A 13,719-nucleotide genomic window follows, 5' to 3' on the forward strand; every position below is an offset into this window, starting at 1 on the left:
GACTTTATTTGATCTGAAGCACTGCATGGAAATTTTTTAGTAGCAAGAGAATAACTAAAAATTGATAAAATGTTCCTGCAGTGAGCCATGCACTCGCACAGCAGGTTCCAGATGTTCAACATTTTTGACAGCAGTATGGAAAAATTTACTGTTAGTCTAGAGAAATTTAATATCACCATTCTTGTCATTTCCCTCATAGCTATTAGACAAGGTCTGCCTAAGTTATAAAGCAGGGTTTATAATTTAAAAAAAGGCATAATATCGACATTTGCCCATGACTGAAATGTTAGATGTTTCCATATGGTTCTGAACAAAAGAGACAAAAGAAAAGATTAAGTTCACACAAAGTACACTTTAATTAATTTTATAAAATGGAATCAGAACCACAGGGCACACATTTATAAGATTCTGGGAAAGCACAAAACTAATAGTGCACATAAACTATGGTGTTAATAACACATAGCTCATAGCATGTACTAAAATTCCACTTCACAAGCTTAATGCAATGAACAATAGGAAGCTTCAAGTTTATTATGCTATTCTAATGGTGTCTCCTCCGTGGTGATTTTTCTTTTAATTCTCAACTCAAGGACAGAAGCTGACCACAATTTCTGGCGTCAGGTGAAATGATATGCCATCGGAAGATTAAATTAAAGCAACGTCCAAATCTGCTTCCCTCATTTAAAAATGGTTCCAATAGTTTCTTTGAAGTGAGTACTCGGGGTCTAAGTTTACAGAAAATGGAGTATGAACACTCATTTAAATTAAAGCATAAAGCTACTGTGAAAAATGTTTGTCTTAGATTTTTATATCTGTATTTAAGTCTTCGTTTACATTAGAAAATAAAATATCACAATGGCTTAAGAACAACAGTTCCACAATAAAATAGAAATAGAAAATTCTGGAAATTATCAGAAATTCAATCTAGAGCCAATCATTGAAGCTCACATTGCAAATTTGTGGCATCCCACCTGAACCAGGTATGCACGATGACTTGATCAGTTAGGATGCCAATTTGCAACACTCTCCATTGCTTAAATATATGAATCATGATCCAATCCTTAATTGTTAAACTCAGGTGAAAGTAGCTTAAGTTCATTACACCAGATCTTGAATGGCCCAAAATAAACACTCCTGTGAATTACATGCAAGATTGATCATCCCACTTCACGAAAACATTCTGCAAATTTGCAACCATGTTGATCATCCCAACCTGGCTAAAATGCTGGAGGGAAACACAAATGAGGCCTGAAGATTGATGGAACCTCAAAATTAATTAAACACACATTGGATGCATTTCTAATCATGCATCCAACTTTAATATTCAATTGCTTTCTCTAGTTTTAACAAAAAAACATTTTTTTAAATTCAGCAGTTACACGGCAGAGCCAGCATTGTTGGCTTGTTGATTCATCAGAACAATCAGCTATTTGGTTAAATATCTTTTGAAACATTTAATATTGGCAGAAATACAAATGATCAAAATAGCCATGTGCAAATATCATCGTTAGTTCCAAGGCGTTCTGCTGATATATAATGTGCTGGTCAATGCTTTTCTGATCAGGAAGAATTTGTTGATGTGTTCTGCTTGAGGAATTGATTATGTATTTCATTGCTTACAACTTATGGAAAGTTACATCATTTTAAATAGAAATAAATCCCAGTTACACTCAAGTCATCATCACAATAGTGACGAAGTGACAATGCTGTCAATTGCATAATTTTTTCAAAGCAGCAAAGACTGAAATATTTAAGTAGGAAAAGGGTTAAATTACCAAGACGTACAAAAAACTGAAAGACCCTTCCCTATGGCAATGTAAAAAGAAACAAACCAACAAAAAGTAAAACTCTGATCCAATGCAGATATTAGTGAGAGAAATCTAAATGGTGAATGAAGAACTGGTTGAACCTCGCTGATCATGTTCGGTGCAATAGTCAGTCTTCAAAAAATAGAGGAGAAACAACTGTCTGGGACATCTTGATTACACAAGAAAACACAGAAATTAAGGATCGTGAAATGGGATAACTTCCCTGAACCTGGCATCCTGCGTGGCTCAAGACAGCTAAAAGTGATGCTTGCATTGCAATGATCTTCCAGTTTTCTCACATCCTGGACCAGTCCCAGAAGGAAGCTGGCAAATGTTACATTGTGATTTAAGGAAGGAGAGAACAACAGAATCAGATCAGCTACCTTCACATCTTTTGGCAGCCATCTGCTTGTATCAGTCAAAGTCAACAAGATTTTCTGAAGGGAAAGAAATGTTTAACAAACCTGATTATTTTTGGAGCAAAAAACTCTTGTTGTGGTTAATGGGCAAGTAGTATTAATCATATTTTTGGATTTTAAAACATTATTTGAAAAACTTTTTCACATGAAAGTTGTGTAAATTATCATGGGGTTGAGAGTAAAATTACTAAAAAGTGAGGATCGGTTTAGGACAGGAAGCAATCAGAATAAATGGATCATTTTAAGCATAGATCTGTCTGGAAACTTTGTAAATTCACAATTTAAATTGATGACTTGGAATAAAACGATAGCATAATGTATTAAATTTTGCTGAGGGAACAAAACTAGATGTAAAGTGAGCTGTAGGAAGAATGCAAGAGTCTGCAAAAGATTACAGGCAATGTTATGCGAATGGACAAGGTGCTGGCAGATAGTGATGAAAATGTAAAGGCAATAGGAAAAATGAGAAAACATCATTCAAACATGGAGAAGCTGGTAAGTGTTGGTGAACTAAAGACTGAGAATGTGTTAGTTCATGAGAAGGAGAAAGTAAATTTGCAGGCAATTTCAAAAGGTAAGGATGGGACATGGGAAGCAATTGCAATACAAATGTAAGCAAGTTGTGTTGAGATTATGCAGGGTTTTGATGAGGCCCACAGTGAAATAAGTATGTGCAACCTTTGCCTCTGTACCCAAAGATATCCTCGCCTTGGAGTCATTACAGCAGAGACTTACGAGATTGATTCCATAGTGGAGGAGGTTTTCCTCGGAGAAATCATGCTAGATTGTACCAATTGTCAACGTCCAGAAAAATGTGATTGCCTCAGAGATCAACAAGACACAATGAAGAATTGACAGAATGGATATCAACTGCCTCTTTTCCTAACAGATGGCCTGGTTATAGTGCTATAATTCTTAATTCAAAAACCTCAATAAATGCTCATAGCATATATTCATGCCTGAATATTTCATTAGTTTTTAATTTAAAAAAAAAATTATTTCTAATTATTTACTTCAATTTTAAAACATCCACCAAAGTATCTCTCCAGTGGCATTTCTGAGGCAAGGTCTCTGCATTTTGCCACAGAAATACTATTAAACTTGAATAATGTGTGCCGATTTCTGTAGCACATGAATATGGAAGAGAACTTATCATCTAAAAGGCTGACGATCGTTTCAGATGAATAAAACTGACGTTACTTAAACATACAAAGGCCCCAAGGACCAATTTTTGAACCTTTCTGAGAAACCAAGCTGCAGGGACAGATTTTACTAGCGGGGATGCAACCCAGCTTGTGGCCAACGCCAAAGCGATAAGTTGACAAAAGCAAAACATTAATTTTGATGTGCAGCCAGGAAAAGCAGGAGCGCTCCTTCCTCCAATCACAACAACAATCTTGCCAGCTATAATTAATATTTCTCCTTTTGCCCAACCCTACATCTTTGTAGTTAGCAGAAGCAATCACTGGCAAATCATGTGGCCTAATATTTGAAACACCACACCTATCTTTTGGTTAAACCATTGGAGCTATAAGGACTTATTTGGTGGAGCAGATGAGTGGGGACCAGAGTTAGTGGCATTTAGAAGTCCAAAAGGTCCCAAAGTCATCCTCAAATCTGAATTTGAGTAGAAATGCGAGTGTTTCTTAAAATGAGTCGGTTAACAAATAGAAACACAAGTTATAAAATGTACTATTTACAAGTTGGTCGATGTCATGATACTTTGGAATGAGGACGCACGAAGCTTCAAGGGGATATCAAGGAGCTAAATAAGTAGTCAACAATGCAGCAGCAGTTTCATAATGAGCAAAATATGAGGATATCTGCTTCAGTACAAATCGTAGAACTGCTGGGTATTTATTAAACGACCAGAGATTATAATCAGCTGGTTTTGATTGCCAGAAGATTTAATAGACAATTACTGCAATTCTACAGGGCCTTGAAATATTGTGTGCAGTTTTGTTCTACTTTTCGAAAGATGGATGTCCTTACTGCAGAAGGTGTGCAAGGATTCTCCAAAGTGAAACGGTGAGTCCATCACACGAGGAAAGTAAGTAGGCTAGTAGTTGACATTGAAACGTAAATTCTTTGAGATATGAAAGAGGAAGGATGCATTCTCAGACAGAAAGGTTCAGAATTAGGTTCACTCTATCAAAATAAGGGGAAGGCCAAAAAAGTACTATGAAGAAATATTACCATTCAATCAGTGATAAACCTTTGGAACTCTATATTTATGATAGCTGTGAAGGATCAATCATTGACTGCATTCTAAACTGACATCAACACCAAAGAATCAGGGGAATGGGCAAAGGAAAAGAACATTTTGTTGAGAGGGCAGACCAGTCACAAAGTTGTTGAATAGAGGAGCAGGCTTGAGCTGCCAAATGACTCAAATCTGCTATCATTTCTAATGATCTTAGATGAAATCAAGAACCCAAGTGTGCTTGGATGCACATCTGCAGCAGTGGCTATTGATCCAAAATTCAATACTTCACTTTTGAAATTGACAATGACGATCAAGACTTTCCTTATTGCTTTTTTTTTAAATTGGCATTACTCATTGAGAATAATAGACCATTTTAGATTACAAAATATCAGTAATAGTTGTAAATCATGGACTGTAAAATTAATAACATTTTATTGAAGGACAACAGACAGATTGTCCCCATGTTTTAGCACAGGGCAGCGCAATCGTGCCGCAGTGGAGTTGCTGCCTTTCAGCGCCAGAGATCGGGTTCGATGCTGACTACAGGTGCTGTCAGTACGGAGTTTGTACGTGCTCCCTGTGACCGTGTGGATTTTCTCCAGGTACAGGTGCACAACCTTTTATCCGAAGATCCAAATAACGATAACCTCCGAATAGCGGCCATTTTTTCGGTCCTTGAAGAAAGGTCCTTGAAAACGTTCACCAAGGGCGGCCCGCAGAGGTGACAGCGGAACCTCCGGTCGGTCCTCGAAGAAAGGGGAACTAAATCCCCATTCATAAAAGAGAAGGTGAGGGTATATTGCGCGGGAGGGTTAATAATTGACAATATGCTGCTGCCTGCCCGCTGAGTTAAAAAGTTCCCACGGTAGACTCACGATACACAGTGCAGATTGTCGCTCCCTTTAGTTTCACCCCACCTACGCCCCTCTGCTTCCCGGCCATGTGTGTGACCCCTTCCCTCTCCAGCTCCCCGCCCATTGCACCGGCGCGGGGGCTTTGCACTGTCTTCACGTCGGCGATTGCAGCAGGACCGTGCCAGTCACCGGAGACGTCAGGACCAATTGGACACCGACCACCAGGCCCACCGCAAGCACGGAGAACCCAGAGACCCACAGCCAACAGCAGCCCAGCCCAGCCCCACTCCAACTACAGAGGAACCTGGGTTGCGGATGACGGGGCGCAGCTCGGGGCGTCGTAGGGGCCCATCGGGGAGCGGGTTCCTGTTGGTCCTGACGTCTCCGGCCACCTGCCATCCTCCGGGAACTGTACCGCCCTTGCAGGAGAGTGGGGTTGTTTGCAGTTGCAGAGGGAGGGGGCAATTCACATAAACATCCATCACAGTGAGTCTCCTCCTCACTGTGATGGAAGGCAAAGACTTGTCTCTCCCCTGCTCTCCATTCCTCTCCCGAAGTTGAGGTCAAAGCCCCCGGCGGGCGCTAGCAAGTCCGCGGCCAATCAAAGCCACGCCGGGCGATGTAGGGCCCTGCCCCGGTCTTGATGTTGGAGCCCCCGGCCGGCTCTAGCAAGTCCGCGGCAATTTACAGCCGCGCCGGGCGTTGTAAGGCCCCCCTCCAGGTCACTCTGAACCCCGTAATTCGGGCGGGAGAAGTCGCCGCTGCCGGTGCCCCGTAAAGCAGTCTCCCACCGGGGACCCGCGAGCTCCCGGTGTCACCATCCACCGGAGTCGGGTCGCAGCAGCTTGCCCCCGCAGCTCTCCACGCTCCGAAGCTGGCTAGCTCCACGGAGGTAGATCCGTAGGTCCACAGGCTCCACAGCTCCCACCGCCGCCCACCGACCCCCAGGCCCACTGCAAGCACGGAGATCCCAGAGACCCACAGCCAGCAGCAACTCCAGCCCAGCCCCGCTCCAACTCCAGAGGAACACGTAGGGGCAGAAGCTGATGGTGTGCAAGGTACGTCTTGTTCTTGGGGTGGCGGATGAGGGGGCGCAGCTCGGGCTGTGGGCAAACTGCCACTTGTCGCCGTAGCGGCCCATCGGGGAGCGGATTCCTCTGGAGTTGGAGGGGGAGGGGGGTATTGTGCTGTTTGATCGCCCCCTGCTATCCCAGGGACAGGGAGACACAGCGGCTTTTTAGACTGGTGGGCAATCACTTCCAAAGTTCTGCCCACACAGTCAGTACACCTCTCCTACACTGCATTTCATACAAACATTTATTCTGCAAGAAAAAACGACATTGAAGACTCAAACTCGCGATCGAGTAACTGCCAGGATCAAGGCGCAAACTCGCGACCTTGCGGATATGAGCCGAGCACTCTACCACTGAGCCAGCCATTAAAATCTACGCTAAAAAATTTCCATTCCGAAGACCGACAAATTCTGAATTACGAAAAGTGTCTGGTCCCAAGGCTTTCGGATAAAAGGTTGTGCACCTGTACTCCGGTTTCCTCCCATATTACAAAGACGTGCAGGTTTGTAGGTTAATTGGCTTCTGTAAATTGTCCCTCGTCTGTACGATAGAATTAGTGTACGGGTGATCATTGATTGGCGCAGACTCGATGGGCCAAAGGTCATGTTTCCATGCTGTATCTTTAAAATAAATTAAGTAGGATTTCGTTCCAGGGAACTGTTTATATCCAGAACAATTCACGTTGGAAATCCAGTCACAAATCAAGCTCCCAAAGGGCAAAAGATGCCTGCAGACATGGGTTGTCACAAAGGAATAGACAGTCTGGAGAAGCATTTTAAATCTCGTTTTGCGAATCTAATGAAAATGGTAATAGCAAATTTAGTCCAAGCCTATCTCGATCTAATATTATTTTATATTAGATAAAATAATATTATAATATCTCGATCTCCATATTATTTTTAAAAGATTTTACTACAGATGAGGTTTTAAATGTCATTGACGAGTATATTTAGGACATTTCGACTCTCGTTTCTAGGTTGGATTCACAATTTGGACAAAAACGTGTTAACTAAAATGTATTCTTCTTGGGTTCCATGTGACAAAATACCAGCTGCCGTCCAGAACAGTTGCCTGCAATCTTGGTAATTGGTATGGGCTACACACAAATCAGGTGTTCTTAAGCCTGTAGGTTTTTTTTACAGAGATCAATCTTGCTTTTATAGATGTTAACTATCACTAAAAACTTAAAATGGTTATTTACAGACACATTTTCACTGTGACATTCATCAAGGAAAAATAGATTTCCCTAGATAGCTTTTCAAGCTTTTAGCTGCAGGAGTAGATAATATGGAGTGGGAGGGGGCGGTTGGAGGGCAAGAGAGAAAACATTTCAACCAAGTTGCAAAGATACATAAACCATAAACACTCAAGTTGCATAGTGCCCTGGGTATTCTTGAAATGATAGCCAACTTACTCCACATCTGTTCGAAATGAACCTTGATCACAAAAACATTTTACAGAAACCAAAGGAATTAATAACATTGAACTGCAAAGGTAAAGAAACCCCAAAGGAAGCTACTGAGAGCATCACATCACTTCCTATACATCCCAACAATTCAATGCAGTTTATTCTCCATGGCTTGGGCTTGATACAATCAGGTGCAGGCACCTATGACAAGTCTGTAAAACAGATGTCAGGTTTCCTACTCAAGAAATGGATCCCCTTGCGTTTACTTTATCAGTAATCCTAAAAAAACTGTATCATTCCAATCTACACTTTCTCCCTTCTCATGCGTAAAGCAAAATTGACATCAATAAAAATCACTGTTAAATGCTAGTTCAGTCCACGGGTTGTCAATCTTGCACAAAGTTACAATACCTGAATCATTTCCAGAGCCCGTTGATAATGCCGGCATGATTCCCTCTGCAAATGCTCACGCACGAACGTCAGGATATCTGCAGGCCAGTTATTTTCAATGTTCTCTTTGCACAAGCTTAATAGTGAACTTGTCGACGCCAACTTGTCAGTGAAAATTTGTCATTTGTGCCCTAGATGGAAAAATAATATTGAAATCAGAAGTAGGTTCAATACATCTTAACCTTTTCTATTTTGCATATGAAAGCCCACTTTAAATGAATCTTGTAAAATGACCGCTTGCAACTGAGCACATGGATAAACAAACATTGGTCACAGATAACACTCATGGCTGTAGTGAAGTCTGCAAACCGAAACCGGTTTGGTCTAACATGTTGGTCTAAACTGGTGGTTCAAGAACACATCAGAAGGAAAAACAAAATGAAAGAAATTTCTCAAAATGATTGAATCCAGCTTTATTTAACATACACAGCGATTTTACACTTTGTACGCACTTCAACACTCACAAACCGATTACGCAAAGGAAAGGTTGTACTTGATCATTGGTAATGCAATCCAACAACAAAGGTTTATTCCAAGCTAACGCAATTACATTTTCACTTAATCTACTGTTGCTGCTTTCTGTAGATTTTAAAAAAATAAAATGATCACCTATATACTATTGCCAATTTACAATGAGTACGTGTTGCATTCACGAGTTAAATCTTCAATACTCAAATAATAGAGCCAAAGAACACGGGTATTTCTGTCTGTGGAATGATTGAAGTCCAGGGATTTGGGGGCACTTCAGACACAATATTAAGAGACACAAGCAAATGCAAATTCAATTATTGGGAAACTCAGCATGTTATTTATAGAAGTGATCCTCCTACGATACAAATTAATGATTTTAAATATGGAATATTCTTCCAAAATACAGACTGATGGAATACCCACCACAGCTATTTGACAGAGATTAGGAAAGTATTTGAAAACTCATACGAAGAAAACATTAGAACTAATGATATTCCAGATGAAGAATGCATACTGGCAAAAGTTAATTTTTGGCTTTTAACAAACATCTAAATTCCAAAAAAGCATTTGGTACCTAAAATGGTTAATCTGTGCAATTTCATTTTTGTAGAGTATGCCATTGGCAAAACACTTGCTTTGGAGTTCGCAGTTGTTTACGGCTCCTTATAATGTATAAATATAACGTGAAAGTTTTCAAGTTAAATTAAAATGTTTTTTTTAAATTATTATTTGTTTTTAATTAAAATGTTTATAAACAGCAATTATAAAATGAAGCCAGAAATTGTTGAGAACCTCTTTGTTTCTTTGACAAATGATGTGCAGAAAATTGGAAAATTCTTAGTTCATACCATTGTAAGCTACCCAAGTGGAATACGAGGTATTGTTCCAGTGGAGAAGGCCAAGTACAGTCAAGGGTACGGGTGGGGAATCGGAACAGACATGCAGGTAATGAAATAAATACATCTGAGAGTTCTATCAATGAGAACAACGGGAACACTGCTTTCCAGAATGAAGATATTTCAGAAGTCCGAGAGCAGAAAGCCACATCTTGAGAACAGTTGCAGCGGAGATAGAAGAAACTGAGATAAATTGAATGGTGTGGGTGGGAGAGTGGGTATATTGTAATATTAGTGACTATTTAGTCTCCCAAGGATCAGAGAGATTCAGAAAAAATAGTATAATTGTTCGATCTGAAGAAAAAGCGTCTTATCTGAAGAAGGATCTCATTCTGAAATGTAATCTGTCCATATTCTCTTGAGATGCTGCCTGACCTACTGAGTTACTCCAGCACTTTGTAGTATCAAAGTTACCTCAAGTAAACACAGGACAAAGGTGGAAGATGATAGAAAATAAATCTATCTGTAATGGCCACCTTAACCTTTCAATTGTCTCTTCCCATTCACATAATGACCTGCCTGTTCTCAGCCTTCTCCACAACACAGTGTGGAAGAACACCACCACATATTCTGCTTGGATCACCTCCAGTGCAATTGTATGCACATTGATTTTTTTTCTCCCAATTTCAGGTCCTCTTTCTACCTTTATTCACATTTTGCTTCTTGCCCCCAACTCCCTCACCTGGCTTCATCTGCCTATCAATCCCCCCCCCCCCCCCCCAATCACCACCCCCCCCACCACCCCCCACCAAATATCACTGATCAGCTCAGCTTGTTTCATTCCTCCCCACCCCCATACCCCCCCACAACCCACACCCCCATCCCCCCCCTACCACTCCCCCCCCCCCCCCCCCCCGACCCAACCACCACCGAATTCCACTCTCTCCTCTGTCAGGTGGTGTAGTAGAGCATGATTTTTTTTTTAAATGAGCAAAACCAATTCAAGAAACTTGCATTGCCTGCCCGTGAAGAGAACAAGTGGTGGAAGAGGTACTGGGATGGGGGAAGTGGACTGAAGAATGGAGGAGAGGATAGATTACTCGAACAATAAAATAATTTATCATTGATTATACAAAGTGAGCAGAGCAAGACAGGGAGAGAAAGTTCTGGGCAAAAATATTAAATGGTTGTGATGGGGTGTATTGGTTTTCTCAAATGAGGCACTGAGTGGATGAAGGATGTACAAATATTGTGTGCAATTTGCGATTGCCTTTGCGACTGGGAATAGACAATAGGTGCAGTAGTAGGCCATTCGGCCCTTCGAGCCAGCACCGCCATTTAATGTGATCATCCCCAATCAGTATCCTGTTCCTGCATTCTCCCCATATCTCCTGACACTGCTATTTTTAAGAGCCCTATCTAGCTCTCTCTTGAAAGCATCCAGAGAACCTGTCTCCACCACCCTCTGAAGCAGAGAATTCCACAGACTCACCACTCTCTGTGAGAAAAAGTGTTTCCTCATCTCCGTTCTAAATGGCTTTCTCCTTATTCTTAAACTGTGGCCCCTGGTTCTGGACTCCCCCAACATCGGGAACATGTTTCCTGCCTCTAGCGTGTCCAAACCCGTAACAATCTTTTATGACTCAATGAGATACCCTCTCATCCTTCTAAACTCCAGAGTGTACAAGCCTAGCTGCTCCATTCTCTCAGCATATGACAGTCCCGCCATCCCGGGAATTAACCGGGAAATAAGGAGAATAGAGAAGAATGCAAAAACAAATAGAAAAGTTCATCAGAAACCAGTTGGGGAATTAATCTGATATAGACTAAAGAGCATACAATAAACAGCAAGGCAGGACATATACAAAAGTACATAATCTCTAACTTACTATTTGATACAATAGAAAATGCACAGTGCCCTCCATATTGTTTGGGACAAAGACCCATCATTTATTTATTTGCCTCTGTATTCCGCACTTTGAGATTTGTAATAGAAAAAAATCACATGTGGTTAAAGTACACATTGTCAGATTTTAATTAAGGCCATTTTTATACATTTTGGTTTCACCGTCTAGAAATTACAGCAGTGTTTATACATAGTCCCCCCATTTCAGGGCACCATAGTGTTTGGGACACAGCAATGTCATTTAAATGAAAGTAGGCATGTTTAGTATTTTGTTGCATATCCTTTGCATGCAATGACTGCTTGAAGTCTGCAATTCATGGACATCACCAGTTGCTGGGTGTCTTCTCTGGTGATGCTGTGCCAGGCCTGTATTGCAGCCATCTTTAGCTTATGCTTATTTTGGAGGCTCGTCCCTTCAGTTTTCTCTTCAATACATAAAAGGCATTCTCAGTTGGGTTCAGATCGGGTGATTGACTTGGCCACTCAAGAATTGACCATTTTTTAGCTTTGAAAACCTCCTTTGTTGCTTTAGCAGTATGTTTGGGATCATTGTCTTGCTGTAGAATGAACCGTCGGCCAATGAGTTTTGAGGCATTTGTTTGAACTTGAGCAGATAGGATGTGTCTACACATTTCAGAATTCATTATGCTACTACCATCAGCAGCTGTATCATCAATGAAGATAAGTGAGCCAGTACTTCAGCAGCTATACATGCCCAGCCCATAACACCCCCACCACCGTGTTTCACAGATGAGGTGGTATGCTTTGGATCTTGGGCAGTTCCTACTCTCCTCAATACTTTGCTCTTGCCATCACACTGATATGTTAATCTTCGTATCATCTGTTCATGAGACTTTTTTTCCAGAACTGTGGTTGCTCTTTTAAGTACTTCTTGGCAAACTGTAGCCTGGCCTTATTTTTGCAGCTAACCAATGGTTTGCATCTTGCAGTGTAGCCTCTGTATTTCTATTCATGAAGTCTTCTGCAGACAGTGGTCATTGGCAAATCCACACCTGACTCCGGAAGAGTGTTTCTGATCTGTTGGACAGGTATTTGGGGATTTTTCTTTTGTTATAAAGAGAATTATTCTGCCATCAGCTGTGGAGGTCTTCCTTGGCCTGCCAGTCCCATTGCGATTAGTAATCTCACCAGTGTTCTCTTTCTTCTTAATGATGTTCCAAACAGTTGATTTTGGTAAGCCTAAGGTTTGGATGATATATCTAACACTTTTATTCTTGTTTCTCAGTCTCATAATGGCTTATTTGACTTTCATTGGCACAACTTTGGTCTTCATGTTGATAAACAGCAATAAAAGTTTCCAAAGGTGATAGAAAGACTGGAGGAAAGATTAGGTGCTGAGAGTTCTGTTATATCTGCATTAAGGAGGTAATTGAACACACCTGAGCAATTACAAACCATGTGTCACAAACATTATGGTGCCCTTAAATGGGGTGACTGCTGTAATTTCTTCATGGTGAGACCAAAATGTATAAAAATTGCCTTTATTAAAATCTGACAATGTGCACTTTAACCACATGTGATATTTTCTATTATAAATCTCAATTGTGAAGTACAGAGGCAAATAAATAAATGATGGGTCTTTGTCCCAAACATTATGGAGGGTACTGTGGTTTAATATGACACATCCATTTAAACATTAGAGTAAAAATAAAAACCATAAACACACAGGAATGTAACAGAATAAAGGTACGGTTTCTGCAAAAAAAAGTTGATCAGAAGACAAAACGAGTGTACTGATTAGAGTGAATAAAGGTATGAAGGTCAAAACATTCGAGAAAATGGAGAAATGGTGAAAAAGCCAAATGTTTTGCCTCAGCTTTCACAAAGGAGCAAGTAGGAGAAATGAAATGGCACAAGAGGAGTTACCTCATTACCTCAGTTACCTGACACCCAGTTACCTCAGGAAAGTTTTTCCTCATCTCTGTTCTAAATGGCTTACCCCTTATTCTTAAACTGTGGCCCCTGGTTCAGGACTTCCCCAACATCGGGAACATGTTTCCTGACTCTAGCATGTCCAACCCCTTAACAATCTTATATATTTCAATAAGATACCCTCACATCCTTCTAAACTCCAGAGTGTACAAGCCCAGCTGCTCCATTCTCTCAGCATATGACAGTCCCGCCATCCCGGGAATTAACCTTGTAAACCTACGCTGCACTCCCTCAATAGCAAGAATGTCCTTCCTCAAATTAGGGGACCAAAACTGCACACAATACTCCAGGTGTGGTCTCACTAGGGCTCTGTACTACTGCAGAAGGACCTCTTT

At 40.9% G+C, this 13,719-nt stretch overlaps 1 protein-coding gene across 5 annotated transcripts in view; it reads right to left on the bottom strand.

Moving 5' to 3' along the window:
• Positions 1-13,719, bottom strand: part of mpp7 (membrane palmitoylated protein 7) — a 424,513-nt gene that overhangs the window by 275,180 nt on the left and 135,614 nt on the right. For all 5 annotated transcript variants that reach the window (XM_033016205.1, XM_033016225.1, XM_033016218.1 and 2 more), the window contains one exon: positions 8,180-8,349. In XM_033016205.1, coding sequence (XP_032872096.1) covers positions 8,180-8,216 — 37 coding nt within the window. In that variant the 5' untranslated portion in view covers positions 8,217-8,349. The remainder of the gene's footprint in view (positions 1-8,179; positions 8,350-13,719) is intronic.

This window comes from Amblyraja radiata, chromosome 2 (genome assembly GCF_010909765.2).
Source record: "Amblyraja radiata isolate CabotCenter1 chromosome 2, sAmbRad1.1.pri, whole genome shotgun sequence".
In the NCBI taxonomy this organism is placed as follows: domain Eukaryota; kingdom Metazoa; phylum Chordata; class Chondrichthyes; order Rajiformes; family Rajidae; genus Amblyraja; species Amblyraja radiata.